We start from the raw sequence: 25,400 nt of genomic DNA on the forward strand, positions 1-25,400 counted from the left end.
CGAATGTTTATAAAAACTAGAGAAAAATTTGAAAAGTTATCTCAAGAAAAGTTGCTGCATAAACAATGCAATAACAACAACAACAACAACAATTATCACAAATCAATTTAAAAATTTAAAGAGGTAATACCTAATTTAGCTAATTCTGATATACTGATACATCATAAAAAACTACTTGATCTCATTCCAAAGTTTGTCCCCAAACTTTGGAACGAGATCAAGTATTTAGATTTATAATGGTTAATGAATCATCTGCTTAGAAATTACAGTATAACAAGAAAAAAACTGAAGGAGTTAAATTAGGACAAGATGTTTTAAGAATTGTAAAAATGGCTAAGCCTATCAAAAGTAATTTCGATAAAGAACAACGTAAAGCTCTTTATGAGATTAAGAAGGACAATAATATAAAGATATATATGTTCGATAAAGGATCTGGACTAGTGCAAATTAATTTTGATAGTGCTTTAGCCTAAATACATGAACATTTAGGAAGCAAAACAAGAAAACTCAACTATGATCCAACTACCCAAGTCATTCGTAAAGTTCAAAACACACTCATAAAACTAAATAAAGCAGGTCGATTTATGGGTAAAGAATATAAAGATCTTTACCCTAGTGATACTATGCCACCTCATTTGTATGGAGTCATAAAAGCCCACAAGCCTGAAAAAAACTACCCAATGGGAGTTATCGGCTACATACAAAATGAAATTTTGTATGCAGCCATTCCAATAGTCCTTACTATTGGAACGGCTACATACAAAATTTCATAATTCTTTACTGATATGATACAACCCATCCTCAATAAGAACAATACACATTTAAAAAATTCTCAACAATTTGTAAGCTTAGCTAAATCATGGAATATTGACAAAGATGAAATCCTAGTGTATTTTGATATCATTAATTTATATACTTCAGTCTCAGTAAAGGTAGCTATAATTGTCCTTATTGAGAAATTAAAAAATGATCCTAGTTTTACATCAAAATTTACTTTAGAGTTATTATTTCTAATTGATGTTTTTGTAGAAAATGGTTTTAAAAAAAAAAAGCCTGGAAAATATTATAAAAACAACTAAAGAAAATTTACGTGATAAAGAAAAGTATATTGAAATTCAACATTCATCAATTTCATCAAAAAATATTTTAACTTTACTTTACTGATTCCAGGAATTAGTCTGAAGTTAAAAAAAGTTTTCAAAAAAGCAGGTTACACATCAGTCTTTAAAAACCAAAAAATTTACAACATATACTTACCACAAAAAATAAACCTCCCCTTCCTATAAATTCTTACCCAGGTGTGTACAAACTTGAACGCTCCTGCAAAAAATGTTATTTTGGTGAAACAAAATTAAAAATCTCATCTCACATTTACCAACATTAGAAAAATACATATGAAGGAAAATGGGGTTATTCAGCAATAGTGGAGCATTCAAAAAATTGTATTTTTTTCAATTGCATTCAAAAAATTGTAGGGAAACCCTTGAAATGCATCACCACGAATGTGCACCTTCAGACAGTGGCCTGAATCAGGATGTCAGAGGTTACGTCACAACTTTCTTTTGGAAACCTATGTTTCAATATTTGAATCAAAAGAAACTATTGCATTGATTTGTTTTTGTTTTATTTTTAATGGATATATATATATATATATATATATATATATATATATATATATATATATATATATATATATATATATATATATATATATTATACTTGACAGTGAGGGTATCTATATTTCCTTGAAATATTGTATAAAAATTAACTCAAAAAAAAAAAAAGATTTACAAACAAAATAGAAATTTTTATTTAATGTCTTTTAAAATTTTCTTTTAATAGAATTCTTGAATTTTCAACAAAAAAAAACTAGAACTGCAGATAAAATCAAAAGTCGCCATTTCGGACTTTATTACATCTAATAAATATTTTTAGTCGCCCTTCACAAAATTCGGTTGCCTGGTACCACTAGTGTACTATAATAATATCCATCCAAGTATTCGTTATACGTATCACTTAGCCAAGTTTCTGCAGTAGTTTCTTCCTCTATACTGAAAAACAAAATTTCCTTAAAAAAAAAGTGTATTCCTGTTTTATATATTGTAAATAAGAAATATAAAACCTTAATGGACTTTGTTTTTCAGCCATTGTGTTAGTAGTCTAAAATAGGCTATTGCGATATTTAATTTTAGTACTTTTTAAAGTTAAAAAAGTATAATTTTAATTATGTTCTTTAAATTTTTTGCTTTGGATTTGTAGTTCTTGGCTGGCAATACCTTGATATTACATATCAGTCATTTTTGCCAAAAAATGAAAGGATTACTTTGCTTCATACTTTAATTTTGATTCAGTATAATATGGCTTCAGATCTTCATCCTTCAGAAGAGATAACCAAATTTTACATACATCTGACAATGATGTTGAATTGCTTTGAAGCTATAGATATAATTATTTTTTAAAAATTCTATAAACTTTGTTTAACATTATGCTGAAGCCATAGTTGCAGTCTTTTAATGAATAATATTTTAAGTATAGATATATACCTAGTCTAAATCTCACATTCCTACAGTTGGATTTGAAGATTTTCACCTTTTTCAGAAAACCTGCAGCATTTCATCATTTTTAATATAGGTCTTTAGTCACAGTCTTTTAGTCAGCAGTCACTTGAGAGTTCTAACATGTATCATTAGGAAAGTTGTGGTATAACTCATTAATATCATGTAAAAGCTATCCTTAAAGTTTAGAATTAGCTAATTAGTTGATTAATAATAGAGATTTCCTGAAGGGTAAAAAAAATTAAAACTCTTTAAAGTACAATTCAGTAATGTATTATGAACAATATTTACTCACTCGTGGTTGATGGTGATTTCAGTATTTATTAATCCCGCATGGTTAGTGATGATTTCAGTATTTACTACTCTTACATGGCTGATGATGAGTTCAGTATTTAATACTCACATGTGGTGGCGATTTCAGTATTTATTAACTTATATTAAATGTGCCAGAAAATTCAGTGTCACATGCTTCTCTGCATAATGAACTGAGCACTCATATGTAAGTAAATGTGGATATTACTCCTAAATAACTAAATGCCAAATACCTGTTGGAAATAGACAATTGAATATTTTTACATTTTTATTTTTAGTTTTTTTAAACTAAATTACTATGGTACAGTTCAAAATGATTATACTTACATCTTGCTTATAAACCCTAATTTTTTTTTTTACTTCTTGCATCTATACTGAAGATTAAATATTGGGATTTCCCATTATGTACGATGTGAGCAATAGATCGATCTGATACTGCTCCAACTATCTTATATCAAAGTAATAGTACTCCTATTGTTTGCAAATTCATTTGTCATAGATATAATTACTTAATCATTAACTTTATTTAAGTAACTTTAATAAGTAACTTGCTAAAGGTTTCTTTCTGTTCAGAGGATTACCATGTTTCAAAAAATTTACAGTTTTTTCAAATTCTAAAATTTCTACAGCATATAATGGAATGTTGCACACGAAAAAAATGTTTCAACATCCTTTTAATTTGAATTAATACTTGATATATGTTTTCTATTAACTTTAGTTTTTTATATAGGGTCGATGTTGAATCAGAGTAACTACTCCTAAAGACACCAGTAATGCTTGATCCTTCATAAGATTCCAGAGTAGCTGGACTAACAAGATTACACAATTTAATTTTTGGCTAATTGTAATTTCATTGCAATAATTGCACTGGCACTGTAGTATTACTAAGGAGGGTCCAAAATTCTATATTGATTTTATACCCCCCTCCCCACCCTCTTAGTATTACCTTTCCAGAAACAGTTTTTGAAAACTTAGTCACTTAGGCATACCTGAAGGAGTTAGGCTGTTCCAAAGCTAAACAGGAAAGATATTTTCTTCATTATGGTTGTCAGTCCCAATTTTACCAGCACTTAAATATGTTTTAATCAACACAAGCATTTCTTTATTGAATGACAGTGATATCACAGTAGGTGTTAAATTGGCATGAGCATAATCATCTTGTTTAACATCTCTAAATATCTTTTTTAACAATTGAACAGCTTTCTGAGTAGCCTTTGGAAAAGTTCTCCCTCTACATGATTATACTCTTAATATTTTCAGTCAAGTTTTTCAGTTTAGCAGTATTAGTACATTTTGTAGATGGTTAATTTTATGTTGTCTAACCACACTGTCCTCATTTGGGTTAGTATTATTTTTAGCTCATCTATCAGCATTTCGTACATTTTGCAGATGATTAATTTGCATCTTGCCTGACCACACTGACCTTATTATCTTTACAAAATGTTAACTCAAAAGATTTTCAAGTTTCAATCTTTTAAAAGTCAGATCTCTAATTTTATCTTTATTTTGTCTAATTTGAAATCTTGAAAATTTATTTTGTTTTAAATTCTAAATTTGTCCAAATAAAAAAATATTTAAAATTTAATATATCACAGGACTGTCAATAAGATAATATATCACAGGACTGTCAATAAGATAATATATCACAGAACTGTCAATAAGATAATATATCACTGAAATGTCAATAAGATTATAAGCAACATAATAAATAAAAATAGGCAGGACATAATTAGAATCAAGGTGATAGAAACATTTATAATATATTTATTAAAGATTATATATCATATTTTACTTAATTTTAGTTTCATAATATATTTTTTTTAATATTAACTTATTAAAATTAGTAATACTTAAAACTTAGTAAAATTTAACTGATATAAGCGAGACAATACAACAGTAAGTTCTTAAAAAGCTAAATATAACTTTAACTAGTAAAATAAGATTTAACAACTTAACAACAACTTAATAAATTTAAAACAAAACAAAAAAATTTGTGAACATAATTTGTTAAAAAATAATTTATTATTTTTCCAATTTAAAAATATTACATATTATAATAATGTAAAATCAGTTAATTATTAGTTTTATTTTTTTAAATAAATTTAATAAAAAATTATCCATAACTTTACCAAACAAAAATTTTAATGATGCTAAAAATAAAAAAATTAAAATATAAAAAAAAATTATTATCCTCATTTAATCAATAAACTTATCTGAATAAAAAAAAATACAAAAAAATGAAATAATACATGGAAGTTTTTTAAATATTAATCAACAGATACAAAGTATCACTAAATGCTAAAATTACAATAATTTTAAATAAAAATGTCATGTATTTGTTATTAATTACACTGATCACATTCACACATGATAATTTTGTTCACTTCTTTCCACATAAGTCTAACTCTTTTGTCACTAAAAATAAGTACTTAATTTTGTTTAATTTGAGTAATTTGAATAATTAAAGTTTGTTTGAAATTTTTTGTTAAACAAAACCTCTCTTGTATCACTACTTAAGCAGTTTAATAAATTGTTCCTTTGTGTTCATAACAACATATACATTTATAATAAAAGCTATGTAGTTTTTTTTATATTGTATTTTAGAAGCAGTTGTAAATGCTGATGAGATACTTGGAGAGATTTTTTTACAAGAAAGAAAGCCATCAAATGAAGAATTAAAGGTAATTAACTAAATTGTTATTAAAGTAATAATGGAATTAAATGCAGCTTTTTTTAAAGTTAAATTTACTCTTTGTTTACAACTTTTGTTTAGTTGTTTTACGTTTTTTACAATAGTTTTATGTTGCTAAATTTGAGTTAATAAAACAAGTATCCTGTAAATATTCTGTGTTGAGTTTATTCATGAAAAAAAAAAAGATTACAGAAAAAAAGTGGAAATACAATTACATCCAATCCTCAGAATTAGGTTCGGTATTCGGCAATGTCGACCTAACTGCCAACCTAGAAGTGTTTGAGATCAGCAAAAAATTGCTGACCTCGCTTCTATGTTTTATGGTCATGATGCCGGCCTCACACAGATTGAAGTCAGCAAATTATTGCCGACCATATTTTTTCTAATTCCAAGGGCTGATTACATCAAATAATAAAAAATTATTATTTGATTTTTAAATTCCATCTTACAGCTATAGGCTTCTTTTTTAAAAAGTTATCAAAGTATATTTTACTTTTTATTGTCTTATTTAGTCAAGTCGTTTTAATTTTATTATTATAGATATGAAAAGTTTGTGTTATCTGAAAAAAAAATTTTTAAATGGCTCCACTTAATAATGTTTGAATTATCCAGGGTTTTACTTGCATACATATTGCATAGAGTTTTAAATTTTGTTTGAATTATCCAGGGTTTGACCATAGAAAATTTTGTTAGTTATTAATTAGATAAAAATATTATTTTAATTTTATAATTTAAGGCTGCAATAAGAAGAGCAACAATCAGCAGGACATTTACTCCTATCTTGCTTGGTTCTGCACTTAAGAATAAAGGGGTTCAAGTAATTGTTTAATATAATTATTGTCTTTATATTAAATATTTAACTTTTTTTTAATTTTGTTTTTTAAGTTAGTTTATTAAAATATTTGTAGACAATGCTTGATGGTATAGTGGACTACTTACCTCATCCAAAAGAAAAATGCAATTATGCTTTGGATGCTTCAAAGTAAGTTAAGAGAAACTTAGTAGTACTTAATTAGGTTTATTAACATGGTAGGCTGTTGTAGCTAACTCAGTGAAGAAAGTCTTTGACCCTGACACACAAAAAAAATGTTTAGTTGAATTTTGTTTTTTCTTTGTTTTTTTATTTTGTTTATAGTATAATAATATATAACTATATATATTATAATATTTACTTAATATTGTAATAGTATGCTATATAATATAAGTATATCATATGTATATATTTGTACTAGTAATATGTAGGAATTTTCAAAGATGATCTTTTTCAAAAAAACTCTTAAAAAAACAGCTGTTACAAACTAATTTTACTGTTTATAGTTATTTTCAAATTTTACAAATAAAAAATGTTTGTAGTTTAATTTTATTTTACCACTTATATGAATAAATATATGAGTAAATAGCAAATATAAATAAATTATCGAATATTTTGGTGGAAAAAATAATGCATACAGAATATAAACATTTTACATTCATTGATGTTGGTTTAATGCAATGCATTGTGTCTTACAGTTTTTGAAAATTTTCTAGCATCTAGCAATAACCCAATAACATCTTTGGCCATATTAATGCCAAAACCAGATAATCACCATTATAAAGAATCTCACATAAAAATTGCCTTTCTCTTATTGTTGTATATTCATCAATGCTCATGTTTTTAGGATTTTACTCCATTTTTCAATTTTTGCTGTATGCATCTATTATCGTGTTTGCATATGTTTTCCATTATCTTGTTCGCTGTATGCTGTCCATTATCGTGTTTGCTGTATACTGTTCATTATCATGTTTGATGTATGCTGTGCATTATTGTGTTTGCTGTATGCTGTCCATTATTGTCTCATTTTATTAAAATAATCACAAAGTTTATTTAAATCATGTTCTATTGTTTGAAGCAACAAAGTATTGATTTATTATTTATCTTTAATGATTGCAATTAAAAATTTGAATTGCTTTAATCAATTGTTGTATGTGAAGATTTCTCTATATCCATTTTTTTGTAGGGAAAATCTTTGTCTTTGGTCTCTTCATTTGCTAACTTTTCTTTTGAATGATGTGTTTTAAGTAGTTTTATCAATATCAATACCATATCTTGAGATGATTCTTTAACGTTGCCTGAACTTTATAATTTTATTGCACTTTTTTTTTTGTGCCTCTAATTCTTTTGTAAATGCATTTTTGCGTTTTGCAGTGTATTCCTGTATTTTTGACATTCGACAAAAGATCTATTTAATCTAGTATTTTACTTTTACAAATAATGAAGCTGGTTTTTCATTTTAATTTAAGCTTAAATTTTTTTTTAAATAAAGTAGTCAATAATATTTCATAATTTATTTACTTTGTTATATCATTTTTTGTTGTTGTAGTTGTTGCTGTTGTTTTTTGATTTTAGATTTTATTTCTGTTAACTTAAGAGCCATTATCTGAGGAGAAAAAGTTTGAAAGTGATGTCTTCGAATTGTCTTCATTTTTAGATATTTTGTAAAAATAAATGAAATCAGGTCACTTTTGAATTTTTTTAAAATATCTCCCTAATTTAAAGGAAATTCAAATTCAAAAAATCCTATTAATTGGGGAGATATAAGGTCCCAAAATTTAGCCCATTTTGTAAAAATAATTATGCATGGAGTGCAATTCTACTTTGAAGGGGAATTTCAGCAACATGAAATTGAGAGACACACTCCTTTTTTATTTTTCTGCTACTCTGAGTAGATTTCTACAGTAAAAATAAAAATTCAATATGGCTTCTTTTTTTGTTGTCTAGAAATCACAGTTCATAACCGCTAAATTTGAAACTTTACAGGTACTTTGAGCATTAATATCTCCTAAAGCCATAACTTGTACATAAATTCCTTAATTGTTATTGAAAGCCACTAAGGCATAAAATCATTTTTTACAAAAAATTATGTGAGTGCAAGAGCCTGGGAAGGAATAAGCTGCCAAAAATAAATTTTTGCAGTTGATTGGTTTTGTTAGATTACCAATAACAATCGTGGCCTGTCATGAAATGTATTAGTTATTTGGTTTCCTTATACACAAATTTTCCAATATCTGAAAAGTCTTAGAAGTAGTCTTATTTTGCCACATTTTGAACTTACAATAGTTACCCTAGTAACTAATACCTTAGTAACTAATAACAACTAATGTAACTTTTTAAATGTAACAAAATACTTAACAATAGGTTCAAGTAATGTGGTAGTAAAAGTATAATATCCAAAGTAAGGGAAAAATATATTTTTAATATGACTACTGATTTGGTGTGATATTTGTGTTAATGACTGTAATGATTTCTACCCAACCAATTCACCCAGGACAATCATTTTTATATTCGTTTTAAGCAATCATTATTGATTGCAACACAAGTAATTCCCTTAGGACAATCATTTGTAATACTATCTTTAGTCAATCATTAACAATTGCTTTTGAGCAACTTTATGAGGAAACTGGGTTTTGGCTGAGAGATTTTTTTCGTAAATTTTTTTTCGCTAAATTCTGTGAAGGCCAAAAGAGTATTTTGGAAAGAAAAAAAATGACATGTTAATGTCTTCTTCTTCAAAGAAAATAATTAAACGAGGAAAAAAAATTATTTTACTACTTTATATAGATGTGAGTAAACCCTTGTTGATGTACTCTGTCTCGCTGATGTTATTTTGGCAAAAGTTAAAAATGATTTTCCTTGTTTAAAAAATCTTCATACAAAATCAGATAATCCATTATCTTATTATGGAAGCATCTACCATAAATCTATGGTAGACATAGCAAGACTATCTTATATAAACAAAATGAAAATCTTGAGCCTAAATTCTTCTGGTTATCTTCTATATTATCCCATTATGTCATTTAAAAAAGGATTGAAAACTTCACAAACATCACTGGATGGGCATTACCAAGAAGAAAAGTGTTCAGATATTCTTCAAAGCAAAAAACATTGTTAATGCAGATGTAAATGTCCGAAAGAAGAAAGTGGGAAGATAATGAGCACCAGCAGCTCAGGACAAAGTTAAAGCCAAGTGAATATGTGACAACTCAACAAGTTCGATCATTATTCTCTAGGCAAGTAAATTAACTTTTATATTTACTAATAACCAAAGTTTCTATATAAACTATATAAAATGTGACTTTACACTTTTCTTGGGACTTATGATAAATATTTTGCAATTTCCTTCATGTTTCAAGTATATTTTTTTAGATAAAGTAAACAAAAAAGGGCAGGAAAGCTGGTAACCAGTTTTGTGAAGAGTTTAATCTAACTGATAACAGGGTTGATGCAACTTATGATGCGAGATATGCAACTCAAAATAACAATAATAATTTAAATAACGATATTCAGCTTGTAGAAAAGGCGTTACTGATATTTAAATTGGTGATTGGGTTCTTATTAAACATAATATGCAATGGTATCCTGCAATAATTCAAAATGTAGTACAGGTAAAAGGACCTCAGAATGCAGTGGGACCTCAGAATGTCAGGTTTGAATTAAACCAGCATAGAACTCGATTTTTTTCATTAAATTCTAAAAGCATTGAATAATCTGATTAAAGAATATAATGTTAAGTCATAAACAAAAAAATATTACATATAATCCTTACAAAATAATCTAAATTACGAAGACACTGAAAATAGTCTATAAGCAATAAACTTATTTTTTTTTAATAATTATAAATATTTCAATTCTTTTTGAAAATAAGTTTGCAGAACCTTATCAGAAATGTTGCCTTAAGACTCCAAAAACAGAGCTAAAAAGATGCGTGCGCAGAATAAATCCAATTTTGTTAAAATCGCTTTTTTAAATACCTAGCATTTTGAGGTGCTGCGCCTAACGTTTTGAGGTACCAAATCAAAAACTATATTACAAACTTAAGTTATTACTTTTTATCATTTTTTTTTATAACATTAACCAACTTAAAAAAAATGTAATGAACAAAAAATATAAAAATAAGATCTAGGTAAACTTTAATTCAAAAAGAGGCAAATAGAAAATGCTAGGTTGTATTCTAGATAAAATCAGTTATAGGAATAAAGTTTTCAATGTTATCAGACTCAAACTGTAGGCATTTTTTGGGTCCTATTTCACAAAAGGGTTTAATCATATTCGGTTTTAAGCCTGTTTTACCTCGGCATGATGCTTTACTACATGTAGGTTTCAAAACATTATGGCAACACAAGCATTCTCAAAGTTTATTTGCTGCGCAAACATACTTTTCACATGTACACTCTTCCTTACATTTATAGAATGCCTCAATTTGTTGTTGCAGCCTGGATTTCCTTTCTTTATTTGCTTTCTACTTTATGGCTTTGTCTTCCTTGATTAAAGAAACTGTTTCCAATATTTTTTTCCCCTCCATTGAGCCGTGAACCTGGGTAACATTTTCTTTTTTCAATTTAGGTGTTACTTTGGTTACAGGCAACAAGTTAGATAATTCTTCAAGTGATATTGATTTATCAGATATTGTTTGATAAGCTTCCAAGGCACTCTCGTATTTATGTTTCTGATATCTTGCTGAGCCACAGCGAACATCTTTTGGAGATGAAACTGTTACTGGTGTTGATATATGATCTTTTTCGGTATTTTCATGATACACAGCTCAGCTCGTAAAAACTTATCTTCTTGCATCTACTTAACACTTTGTCCTCCGCTTGAAATGCCAAATTTTTTACCTGCATTTATGATTGTTTGTTTTGATGCCCACTCTGGCCATAACTCTGCAAGTATATTCATGAAACTCTGTTGGTTGTCATAAACAGAGAATAAAGTACAGATTTAGCACTTCTGTACTCAAAGTGCAATTTCTGATTGATTTGATCAAGGAGCTGGGTAACGCCAGTTGTATCAGGTGGAGTGATGAAAAGTCTAATATTTTTGCTTCTTAGGAATGTCAATACATCATTGTCAAATCTTGAAGAGTGACCATCAGATAAGACAACAACAGGCTGTTTTATATTGTTTTTTTCTAAAAATTGGTCAAATATTTGATATGCACATAGAAGTGTACTGTGATCCTGACTTTCACTCTCATTTGTGGAGATTAGAAGATTTGGAATACGTATAACTGCTTCTTTTGAAGCCATGTGGGCACTAATCCCTTTTCCCTTGAATATGATTTGGCACATTGCTATATCTCCTCCAAAGGAAACAAAAGGATGCATAGTTACGCATTCTCTATTTTCTCTTATCATCTTTTGACAACTTTCCCCTCTTCCAGCATACACTAAACCATTTGGAGTACCATCAACTCCATAGTTTATAAACTGGGGGATTTCATCATGGCTGTAAATTCTAGTGGTATCTATATATCCCTGCCATACACCACATACACATTTCTAATTGATTTGCATCAATGAAAGTTCTTCAGCTAATTCATTGAGCTAATTCATTGAAAGTTCTTCAGCTAATTCATTACATGCCATTGCTTTTGTACAGTTAAGCGCACGATTCATGGATACAGTTCCTTGTCTCTTTTTGGTTATGTACTTTTGATATTTTGCGTCCCAATGCTTTCAAAAAGACTTGCTAAGCTTTTTTATTTGGAGTGCTTGTTGAGCATTTGGTGATAGCTTGGTGAACTGACGTCCACGAAGGTTTCTACAGGCTTGCTTTCTTACTTCCAAAACATTAAACATTATCCTTTTCAACTCCGACTCGTTCAAACCTTGGAGGCACATAAATGAGTTATTGAAATAATAATACAAGAAAACTAAGTAGTATAAGTTTAGTTTTCTTAATGAACAATATTAAAAAGCCAGAATTTTATTACAGTTTATAAAAAAAATGTTTCATTTCTCAATTATGTGTAGATATTACCTATTCTTGTTTCTTATACAACAGAATAACGACTCTTCTTCAACTTTTGTAAAAATTGAACAATATTCCTTCTTGTTTCCAGTTACAATGACACCATCAATTCGTTTATTAATTGTTCTAAGATCTTTAATTAGTGGAAATTTTCCTAAATTGATTGCAGCCCAACCACGTTTATTGTTGATTCGGTACCACTCAACTGCTTCCTCTAACTGCTTACTTTTCATCATTATGACATCTCTTAGAACATTGCATCTTGATTTGCTTGTTGGTTTAATTCTAAAGAACTTTCCCATTTCTTATTTTTTCTTTACTGAAAGGAATATCAAAACACACTTTTGTACTTGCGCTTTACTTTAGTAAACGCACTTTAGTTTAATTTATTTATTTTTTCGAAAGCAAAGAAAACACACTAAACTACTGTGTTTTGAATGAGGTTTCGTGACGAAGCAGAATATTCATTTCATAACGTCAAGATGAAATTAAATGCAAATAACTTTTCTTTTTTCTTTTTAATTAACTTTCATTTTCCTAGCGTTCTGAGGTCCCTTAACCTAGCATTGTGTGGTGGAATGTAAAAAGTATAAAAGATAAGTGAACCAAACATTTAAAAATATATTCAGCATGGAAAATAAATAATTTATGCAGAAATTCATGACTCCCTAAGCAATATTGGCAACAATACTACAATACCTGACATTCTGAAGTCCCTAATGAAAAAACAATGTCCTAAATATTTATCTAAAGACATGAAAACTATAGCATAAAATTATTAAAACATTTTGGCAATCTAACCGGAGTATTACTTTAACTCATAAAAGTGAAAACAAAGTATATGCTCAAATATTTGGAGCTTAGCAGGATCTTAAAAAACACCTAACATTCTGAGATCCTTTTACCTGTACAATGTAACACTATAATATTTTATTTTAAGATCTGTAATTATTAATTTATTAATTACATTATTTAAATGTAAGAAATATTCAGGAAGCATCAAGCATCATAATGATTAGAAGTTGTTTTATTTTTAACTCAACCATATGGTCAATGACGATAATGTTTATGTTTCTCATATAGAATATTCCACTGCACTTGGAAAGAACTATTTCAAGTGGCCAACCAAAGAAAATTTCCTCCAATATTCATCTTTTGACATAGTTTGAATGATTGGTGCACCAATACCAACTAATCAAAAAGGGACTATTCTCTCTTAAAAAACAGTATTGACAATGTGAAAATTCAGTTTGGCAATTGATAAACTTATTTTAAACTTTATTTTGTTTATTAAAAAGTGTTTTTCATATTCCTTTTTTTATTTAAAAAACTTTTATATGAAGTTTATATCATTGTTTTAACAATGATATAAACACTTCAAACTGTTTGATGTTTGGTTCTTTCTGTCATTAAAAAAGCTTAGAAAATAATTTTTATCAAGTGCTCTTGTAGAGTTCTGTTGTATAAATGTCTTTTATCTTAATTTTTAATTAGAGTACTGATTATTCACAATGTAAAGTAGTTGTTGTTAAGCATATCTATACCATTGTTAGGGTATTTTATGAATTCAAAATATCGCAAAATAAGACCTCTAGAACTTCTGTAGGCTTTTTATTGGTTGAACATATGGATTTTTTTTTTAGATATCAGAAGATATCTAAAAAAAAAAAATGTGCATAAGGAAACCAAACAACTAATACATTTCATAGCAGACTTAAGACCACAATTGTTATAGGTAATCTAACAAAGCGCACTAACCGTAAAAACCCATTTTTGGCAGCTTACTCTGTCCCAGGCTCTTGCATGCACATGATTTTTTTTTTCTAATTATTGTATATCTTAATGGTTTTCAAAAATAATTAAGAAATTTATGTGCAAGTTATGGCCTTAGGAGATACTAGTGTTCAAAGTATGTGTAAAATTTCAAATTTAGCTTTTTGGGACAGTGATTTCAAGGCAACAGGAAGTGAAACCATATTGAGTTTTTATTTTTACTGTAAAAATTTGACCCAGAGAAGCAGAAAAGTATCTCTTAAATTCATGTTGCTAAAATTCCAATTCAAAGTAGTATTGCACTCCATGCACAAATATTTTTAAACAATGGGCTAAATTTCAGGACCCAATATCTCCCAGATTATTAGGAATTTAAAAAAAAAATTTCACGGAGCTCTAATTTTATTATTTTCTGCAAAATCTAAAAATAAAGACAATTTAAAGATATCACTTCCAGAATTTGCATATTTTTCTTAGATAATGGCTCTTAATAACTTATATTTAATCATAATAAACTGATTTTATTATAATATAAGAAAGTCTTAAGTTAGAAAGCATTTCATAAAACACTAAGGTTGTACTTGAAAATATAAACTTTTTTTTTTTTTTTTAGATTTAAATAAATTTTGTTTTTAATAATTTATTATAGCAATGAAGAAAAAATATTACTTGATTCTTCTGGATCATCTGAAAAGCCATATGTTGGGTTAGCCTTTAAGCTAGAGGTGAGTAATGCAGTTGTTCTGTCAGTAGTGAGATATATACTCCAGTCAATTATAAACTTTTTAAGTCCATGATTTTAAGCTATAATATTTCTAGGCATAATAATCCAGAATAAAAATAGCATTATTATTGTGAAAATAATATGCTAGTTGTAATTCTTTGTTATCACATTTCTTATAAATGGTATAAAAATATATATTTGTTAGATTTTTGTACAAAAAAAAAATTATAAAATAAGACAACACCTTGTAAAGCTTGCAATTTTCTGATATTGTCTAAATTCAAAGTAATTTATAATTTCATTATATTTTCAACTCATACTTTAAGAATAGAAGGAAAAGTTCAAAACAAAATAATTCAGTAAATAGAATTAATAATAGATTTTTACAAATGTTTTGAAAACATTGTCATCCAAGTCAATTAGTTGCTAAAAAATAATTTTAAATAGTAATCTTTATAACAATAAATTTCTTAAATAAATTCTAACGATGACATATCAAAGTTAATTTCATCTACAATTATGTTGTGTGGGATTCACACAACAAAATATGTCACTTTATACCCAGTAACAGCTATTTGTAACATACTAGGAATGTATATATATAATACATTTTAAGTTTTTCATTGACATTATCTTTTTTTTTCATCTGCATCATCTTTTTTTTCATCAATATCATATTTTTTTAGCTAGCACAATCTTTTATTTTTTTAAATAAACAAAATTGATTTCTGTTAGTGTAGTAAAACTAATCTTGCAAGAACAATTTGCCTCTATACAAGCTTTAGGACAGCAATCACATGAATTCCATGTTTCATTAGTCCAGCCTGGTGGAATTGTGTATGCCGCAAAGTTCGTTTAAAATTTGTTTAAAATTTCCAAATGGTTAAAAAGTAGAAATAAAAATTCGTTCAAAATTTGTTTAAAATTTCCAAATAGTTAAAAAGTAGAAATAAAACTAAAAATCTAAACCTGTCCTAGATTAAAAAATTACAATGTAAACTTTATTTGCATAAAATATTTGGTGTACTTTGAAGTTGGTAGACATGACTTATTTTAATATCTATTGAATAAACTTTTTCACACAAGTCACAGTTTGTAATACAGTAGATTGTGGTCTCTATATGTTTAACGAAAAATTGACACAAAGTTATATTGTGGATTCAATTGTTTCTGGTTTTTAATGTTATGACGTTAGTGAAAGGTATTTCAAGGGTAAATAAATGTTTATAGTATTAACTATCTAAGTTAACACCTCTAATTTATATATTATCACAAAAATAATGCCTATATGTGTATATTCACATTAATGTATATACAATAGATATGGTGTATATACACATATAAGTATTTATATATATAATTTTTATATATTATATAGTTATATATAACCTTTACATTAAGTTATTATTATTTAGGCTGGTAATTATGGGCAGCTTACATATATGCGTTCATACCAAGGCCAGTTAGCAAAAGGAGATATGATTGTAAACACACGCACTAAAAAAAAAGTCAAAGTTCCTAGAATAATTCAAATGCATGCAAATGTAATGCAGGTAGGTGTTATGAAATTTGAAATTTATTTAAACTTTTTTTAAATAATATTTTTTTATAGTATTGCTCTTCTTTAGGACATTACATCAACACAAGCTGGTGACATATGTGCTCTTTTTGGTGTAGATTGTTCATCTGGTGACACTTTTGTATCCGAGAATGGTCCAAATATTTCAATGGTAGCATAAAATATTTGTATCATTTGGTCTTTATAATAATATATATAATTTTATAATTTATATTATAATTTTTTTTATAATATTTTTTTTATAATGTTTTTTATAATATTATAATTTCTTTACAATAATATATATAATTTTATAATTTAATAATATTATAATTTTTTTTTAATTTCTATTAGAACAGTATATATACCATATCCTGTCATACCCTTTTTATTATGAGTCTTTCTATGTATATATTTGTGTGTGTGTGTTTTTATATATATATATATATATATATATATATATATATATATATATATATATATATATATGAATATATATATATATATATATATATATATATATATATATATATATATATATACACACACACACACAGTAGCATCCAAAAGTTTGAGGATTTTTGTTAAGTTCAAAAATTTGTGGGCAATACATTTTATTTTTTAAATAGTACAAATTTTTCAACAATATTTGATCACAAATTTATAAAAAGCAAAATCACATTAGTATTTTATAGGATATCCTTCACAATTAAGAATGGCTTGGCAACATTGAGGTATTGAGTCAACTAAATTAATGTAAATGTCAATTGGAATTGAGTCCTATATTTCCTTGATTTTATTAAATAACTCAGCATGATTTGTAGGCTTGATTTCTTTCATTTGACAGTCAACATATTCCTATAGGTGTTCAATGGGATTTAAGTCAGGTGATTGGGATAGCCACTTCAAAACATTAACTTTACTCTTTTTGAAAAACTCTAAAATCAATTTGGCTGTATGTTTAGGATTGTTATCCTTTTGGTATATGTATCCTCCAGGCATTTTATCCTTTGCATGAGGTAACATAATAGTCTTACATATATTTTTGTACTTTTCTTGATTCATAGTCTCAATAATTCTAAGGAGCAGACCAACTCCATCATGGCTACAGCATCCCCACTACATTACCTCCTCCTTGTTTAATGGTAGGCAATTGGTATTTAGGATTGTATTGAACATACCTGATTTTATCTGATCCGAACAGCATAAACTTGCTTTTGTCACTAAAAAGAATATTTGACCATTGTTGACTACTTTAGATGTTCTGATGTAAATTCCTTTTATGAGGAATTTGCATCAGAGCATCCATTTTATTTCATTTTATGTTATGGTTTTTCAAGGAAAATAATAGCTTTTTAGCTGGGCATCTTTCAAATAAATTAGCATGACATAAACAGCGTTTTATAATAGAAATACTACAATTTATTCCATAGAAATGTCTTATTTGTACATTTATATTGACAGCTTTCAAACTAGGATTTTCTTGGCTTAGTATCAAAACTTTTTATCCTGACAATGCATTGTTTTGTATGGTCTTCATGATTGATTGATTCATTCTTTGTAGATCTATTATGCTTAAATCTCTTCATAATTTGTCCAACAGCAGAATTACTAACTCCATAATACGGTGCTGTTTTACAAAAGGAATATCCATTTTGAACTGTTTTACAATACAAATATCCATTTTTCACGAGAAATGAGAGACATTTCTTAGATCCACTGATCTCAATTACTTATAAATAAAGTTTTTAAATTATTTCCACAAAGTATTTGTATAAAAAATTAACAAATTAGCAATTTTGTGGGGTAACTTGTTAAAAGCTTTAGTTTGTACTCAAACTTTTGAAAATTTATATTTATCTGATTTTGTTATATTTTATTAATAAGAGTTGGGATATTTTTCTAATCCTTTCATATTGTTTTAATAGGAGTCAATATATATACCTGATCCTGTCATATCTTTGGCTATTGAACCAAAAAATAAGGTTTTCATTAATTTTTTTTTTACTTTTGTTTTTTGTGATAATAATGATAACAAAAAAATCTAAATTTATTTTTTAGGGTGATATTGAAAATTTTTCAAAAGCCATCAATCGATTCACAAGAGAAGACCCAACATTTAGAGTGAACTTTGACCTAGAAAGTAGAGAGGTTTTATGCATACATTTTAAATTTTCTGTTACTTTTTTTGTGCTAATTGCACCAAAAGCAGCAAATATTTTTTCTAGGATTATTTTAAAAAGGTTTATAATATTTTATATCGCAAAAAAATTTTTCTCTTGTTTGTTGTATGCAGCTATAAATCATAATTTAATATCATTAAAATACTATAGAAAATTTATATTGTAAATAAGCTGTGTGTGTGTCTTCATTACACACACACAGCTTATTTACAATAAGCTGTGTAAAATAGGAGGCGGCTAAAAAAGTCGCTATTAATTATTATTATTAAAAAGAAAGCAATAAAAAGAGTAATTATTAATAATAAAAAAAACTTTCTTATAAACAACTTTTTAAATTTTTTTGCTTTTCTACTTCACTATACTTCAAGACTTCGCTTTCATATTTTCTACTATACTTCAAGATTTCGCTTTCATATTTTCTACTATACTTCAAGATTTCGCTTTCATATTTTCTACTATACTTCAAGACTTCACTTTCATATTTTTTACTTTCACTTTATTTTCGCTTTTTATACTTTTAGTTCTTTAAAAATGTCAAAGACTTCAATTTATCTATATATTCTAATATTTAAAATTAAAAGTTTAAAGAGTTTCAAGTTATAAATAATCAAATAAACTTTAAAGAAAAGTTAAAAATACTGTGCAAAACTAAATTACAATGTATACATAGTCCTGATGCTCAGAATATAATAGAGTCACAAGCTACTATTGAAATGTATGTACAAATCAAAACTGATTTGCTTTTATGCAGTTATTATTATTAATATTTTTATTATCATTTTCATTTTTTTTACTACATTTTTGTTATTATTTTTGTTATTCACAAACATTTATACTAGACAGGTTTAATCATATAATACTTCATTACATAGACTTAGATATAATCCTTTCCCTTTCCTTTAATTATATCCTGTTAGAAAATTAGTTAAGTAAAATCATGTAGTAAAAGAATAAAGTAACAAAAATAATAATTTTAATATATAATATATAATAAACGTTAATTGCTGGATTCTTGCAGTTCTATTTTACATTGCAACATTAATTTGCACTGTTAAATTATATTGAATGATGTTTGAAAAAAGTTTAATAATTAGTAGATATTCTTATAACAAATAGCAAATACATTTCAAATTTATATCCAATTTTAAGTAATCAAGAATTTTATGTAGTATATTTTTTTTTAGTTTTTCCTCCAAATTTTCTTACCTTTTTCTTCTGAGACTTTTTTAATGCTTTTACCCAATCATTTGCATCTGCATGCCTAAATTGCCTTATTCTTCCCTGTCGCATCTCAACATATACACTCACTATTTCAAATCTCTAGACACCATTAACCTTTATTGCTTGTTTTTCACTGTAATACACTATAGCACTCTTGGTCCATGTAACATATAATTTTTTATTTTTTAACAATTTACTGTTATTAGTTACCCTTAATAGCCAAGGCTTACTCTTGCCCTTGATGACTCTTCTGATCCACTTGCTGATCTGATTGTTTCTTAGTGATAAAAAAAATAATTACTAACACACCATCTTTCCACATCTATTTTAATCTTATTTTTGATTTTGTATTCAACAAAAGTTTTCAACCACATTTCTCATAAACCCATTACTTACAAACTGTACAAACTTTAATGCATTTTCTACTTGTCATTCTTGATTTTGCAATGCATAGCTTTTGTCTTATTTATGTTTGTTAAAGTCTTTTGGTTTCATTCTATATTTTCAACACTGTAGTATTAGTAATAACTGTCTCTGTAATAATGCATAAGTTATCTAACACTTTTTGGAGAGAGGCTGCAAAAAAATAATAAAACAAATGGCTGAGCACTGAACCCTGATACTAATCCTTACATTTTAACTTTTAATCTTTACCTTAATTTCTCCATTTTTTTATATTTTATTTTGATTGCTGCTGTGACATTTTTATGCATGATAACATTTGATGTTGATAATATTTGGCTGTTCTTCAACACCTAAACACATCAATGACCACCACATTACCACGACCACACCACCGCATTACCACCACAATACCATGTCCACCACATTAGTTTAATACTCTGTCAAAAGATTTTTAAAGGTCTGCATCAAACATCAAAAGATCAGAAATGTTAAGTGTGATGGTGGTGTAGTGGTGAAGCCGTACTTTGTAAACAAGATAACAGAGTTTAAACCCACCATCTATTATCAAGAACCAAGAGCTTTACTTAACCAAGCACTCTAAGTTGGTTGTTTTTACTACAGGTCATCTGGTCCATAATCTTAAATTGCTGCAGATAAATATTTATTCCAAATAAACTATTCATTTAGCAATTTTTAAAATTAGTCTTCCGCATTGCTTTTCTCTTAGGGATTGCCCATAAATTAGGTCATGCTTTAGGGGGAAGGGGGAGGGTTAACCGATTTTGTGACATATTGTTACTAGGGGGAGGGGGAGGGTTCCGAGTTTGTGATGCAACTTTTTTTTTTCTTTAGTTTTAAATCTAGAGAAGAATTTCTTTTAATTAAAAGAGTATCTGACCAAACCAAAACCCTCAGATGTATCTACATGTTGATTGTAAAATCAACTAAGTCTAAATCTTACTTAGTCAATGCGTACACTCCGTTAACAGAGTAGTTACAGTCTATAAATAGACTGTTACGGCTGTAACAGTTTATGTGCAGTGCATGTTCTGCGCTTTGACTTTATATGGTCCAAGTGCAGAACTTTATTTAGTTTGTGCGCAAAGGTGTGCAGCAACAAAAAAACAACCTTTGTGCACTAAAAAAATAGTTTCAATACGAAGGGGTGAACCTGGAGCACTTGGTTTACTAGTGTCAATAAAGTGTTACAAATGCATTACGATGTCAAAAAATGTCAAAAACTGTGTGACATAATTTATGGACAACCCCTTAACTTTATTTGTAAGTATTTTTTTATCTAGTCCTTTAAAACAACTTTCTCCAACAACATCCTTATTTTTCCAAACCATTTGCTTTACAGCTCAAAACACTGCATTCCTTTTTTTTTTTAATCTCACCAAAAAACTGCTTCTCATTTGATTGAAATTTTATTTTTTTTATTTTAGCTTGTTTTTTTAAGGACCCTTTGTTTTTTGACAAACTTAATCAAACTTTTTAAAAAGTTTTTCTTTATGCTTTTTCTATATACTATCAAAATTTCTATTTGACCTAATTTCTGTTTTTGCTTGATTATTATTTTTTTCAAAGATGGTTATGTGCGTCATCTTCTTTCAATTCCTAAATTCTGCACCTACAAATACCTATTTTCAAATTTTTCACTAACTTAATGTCACAAATAACTAATTAGTAATGTGTGGTACAAGCTTCACCTTGTATTATTTTGTTATTTATTATTATATTCAACTGTTATTAACTTATTTACCCATTTTTTATCTTGCTTTCTAATTAAGGCATAACTTACTCATGTCTTAAAATCACATGACTTCTGTTGTTTCTGTTGATCTTTTTTGGTAAACCATGTATTACAGATTGTCAGTTCCATGTAAAAAGTCTAACAAGGTTCTTTTATAGTACTTCTTATAAAAAACTTGTTTTCACATTGTAACTTTTCAAAGTAGTTTGCAGCTCCATCAACATACCTTTATATGTCTCAACAATCAACCATTTTCCTTTTATCTGACTTTTTTTTATATTAAAATATCAGATTATATTTTTTATTTTAAAATATCAGAACATGTTAAAATTCTTCCTTTTTTTTTTTTTTTTTTTTCAAAACTTGACATGATGTGGATTTAACACAGATTTTTTACAACTGTCTTTTCAAGCATAAACCTGTTTTATAGAGTTTAGGAAGTGTCAAAAATTTGATTAAAATCAGCAACATATAATCGCAGTAACATGCAATATTGTTTATTTTAGACAATTATATCTGGTATGGGAGAATTACACTTAGAGATTTATGCAGAGGTAAATATCAAAAATCTTTGGTCAAGTATGTTAAAACTAAATACTCTCTTATTTTTCAAAAATTTGGTTATCAATCAATTGTTTGTATTTTATTACTGTTGAAATTTTTTACTTTGCAGCGAATGAGGACAGAGTACAATTGTGAAGTTAGCACTGGTAAACCCAAAGTTGCTTTTAGGGAAACTATGGGTAAATCTATGGTCAAGTATGTTAAAACTAAATTAAGTTTTCATATATATTGAATTTGTGAAAAATAAAAACGTTTTTTTAAGAAAAAAATTTTAAATTATAGTTTTTAATTATAAGTTATAGGTTTTAATTATATTTGATTTGTAAGCAATTGCCAGAAAAACCTTTAATTAAATTATGAGCTTAAGTTTTTTAATTATATTAAATTTATAAACAATTAAAATATTTGTTTGTTATATACTATTTATTAAATAATTATTTTTTATGACATTTATAACAACTATTTATTTACTTTTTATCGACTCGTTAATTTATATGTGGGGCTTCCAACAACTTTAATTAAATTTTTATAAGAAGGACTTATCAATAGTTTTAAATTTACAGTTTAAGTAGGGCTCTTATCAACAGTTATAAACTAAATCTTTTTAAAAAATCTTGCTAAATTGTTATAAAAAAATCATTAGCTGAATTTTTATACATGAGTTAAAATTAATGTATATAATTAAAATAAATACGCAAAATTAAATAGTTAAGTTACAAAACGTCATAAATATTGCATTCAATTATCTTTAAATTCTTATTTGTTACCCTGTTATTCAAATATATCCGAATATTTTGAATTTCATATCTGAATTGTCTTTAATGTCAGGCAGTTTAAAACCCTAATACTGCCTCATACAAGCATATCGCAATAAAAAAAATAGTTTCTTTCATAATTTTGACATATAAAATTGATATATAAAATGATTGCATATAAATCAAAAATATATATATAAAAAAGTTCACAAAATCAATAAAATACTCTCCTTAAATATATTTTTCAATATAAGTTGTCAATAAGACAATATTAACATCAAGTAAATTAACAATTTTTTTCAAAATTGTTTCCCCAGTTCAAGCTCTTAGTTGATTAAGTGCGCTTCTTGCATTTCTACCTATTTTGTCTGTCAATGTATGTACTAAAGCAGCAGGCTATTTCAGTATGACATTAGACAGGTTATCTAAATACACAAAGTATGTTTTATATATATATATATATATATATATATATATATATATATATATATATATATATATATATATATATCAAAAATATATCAACCTGGTACTCAAATGAAGCAAAAAATATTCAAAAATAATATTCATTTTGAAAATATTTTAACTTATCAAAATTATCATAAAAAAACATAAAAAATGCATTTTTTTCATTTTTTGTTAAAAATATAATTTTTTATGTAATAAAACCAAAATAAAATTTTTTTTTTTCATATAAATATTATTTTTGAAATTTTCATATAATTGCGCTTCATTTGAATACTAGGTTGACATATTTTTGAAAAACTCTTTTTTTGAAAATATTAGGGGCCCATTAAATATTTTTTTAATGGGACCCTAATATTTTCAAGGGTTTTGAGGGACCCCTTAAAATATTTTTTATCTGAAAAAATTTTAAACCTAGTGTTTTCGTATTAGATAGAATACATTTAGGGGGTGGGAGCAGATTATTTTCAAAATTGTTGTTTTTTGGGACACCCTAATATACATTGTTGGTCATAAATTAGAGCTTACTTTTTTTTTATATATAAAACATTAATTCAAAATAAAATGAATTGAAAACTAAACTTATTTTTTATATTTTATTTTTTAATATTATAAGTAAAATCTATATACATTATGGAAATCAAAAAAATAAATTTAAACATAATGGTCTTGATACCAAAAATGGAAAATAATGAAGCATGTTATATTATTTTGAAAAAAAGATTTGACAAAAGTTATGGTTATATTTCAAATAATATATATGAACAACAATTTAAAAATGAAAAACCATAAAAAAAAGCATTCTCATATTTTGTAGAACCTCCTTTCTCATGTAAGGATTGGTTTACTCTCTTTGGTATCAAATTTATAAGATTTTGAGTTATTTCTTTAGGCACATTGTCAAGCAGCTTCTTTATTTCAATTTTTAATTGCTCAACATTTAAAATTTCAGTTTTTCCAAGATGATGATCTAACCATGACCATAAATTATCTCTTTGTGTTGTTACAGCTGGCCGACCAGATCGTCACCGATCCTTAATGTCACCTGTTTTAAAATACGTGCAACAATTGAATATGCAATATTTTACTTATTTGCTATTTGACGATGAGTCCTTGGTTTTGAAGAAAAATTGATTCGTAATGTGTTTTTTCAGAGATTCTTGACCGTGATTTTGGAGTTTCATGCTGTATTTCTTCGCTCATTTTGTAACTTTTTTATTATTTAATTTATTCATGTTTTTATTAGTACTATTTAAAACAAAAAACAAAAAAACAGAAATAATAAATGCAAATGATAATAAAATCAAAATTATTGAAAAAATCCATGAATATATTACTTAAATTTTAAGAATAAAGCAGTGAGCCTTAACTTTTGACCAATATAAAAAATAAAAATTTTATAGTAGTTGTTATCAAATTATTTATAATTAGGAGTACAAAATAAATTTTAAGGAAGCCACATGTCAATTAAACAGTAAGCATGATATTATTTAATACTAATAAAATATTGAAAAAGTATAATAGTTTTTAAAATAATTTCAATCAAACAGGATTTAAAAAAAAAAAAATAGTGAGCTCTAATTTATGGCCAATGATGTACATATATGTATTTATATGTATATATATATATGTATGTATATGTATATATATGTG

At 26.7% G+C, this 25,400-nt stretch overlaps 1 protein-coding gene across 1 annotated transcript in view; it reads left to right on the top strand.

The window, feature by feature from the left end:
* The window catches only part of LOC100210106 (elongation factor G, mitochondrial), a 77,047-nt gene that overhangs the window by 35,593 nt on the left and 16,054 nt on the right, over window positions 1-25,400 (top strand). The window contains exons 9-18 of the mRNA XM_065788565.1: window positions 5,472-5,548; window positions 6,296-6,376; window positions 6,468-6,541; window positions 14,769-14,844; window positions 16,259-16,396; window positions 16,472-16,573; window positions 18,330-18,386; window positions 18,463-18,552; window positions 22,470-22,517; window positions 22,637-22,722. Coding sequence (XP_065644637.1) covers window positions 5,472-5,548; window positions 6,296-6,376; window positions 6,468-6,541; window positions 14,769-14,844; window positions 16,259-16,396; window positions 16,472-16,573; window positions 18,330-18,386; window positions 18,463-18,552; window positions 22,470-22,517; window positions 22,637-22,722 — 829 coding nt within the window. The remainder of the gene's footprint in view (window positions 1-5,471; window positions 5,549-6,295; window positions 6,377-6,467; window positions 6,542-14,768; window positions 14,845-16,258; window positions 16,397-16,471; window positions 16,574-18,329; window positions 18,387-18,462; window positions 18,553-22,469; window positions 22,518-22,636; window positions 22,723-25,400) is intronic.

Source organism: Hydra vulgaris, chromosome 01 (genome assembly GCF_038396675.1).
Source record: "Hydra vulgaris chromosome 01, alternate assembly HydraT2T_AEP".
Lineage (NCBI taxonomy): Eukaryota > Metazoa > Cnidaria > Hydrozoa > Anthoathecata > Hydridae > Hydra > Hydra vulgaris.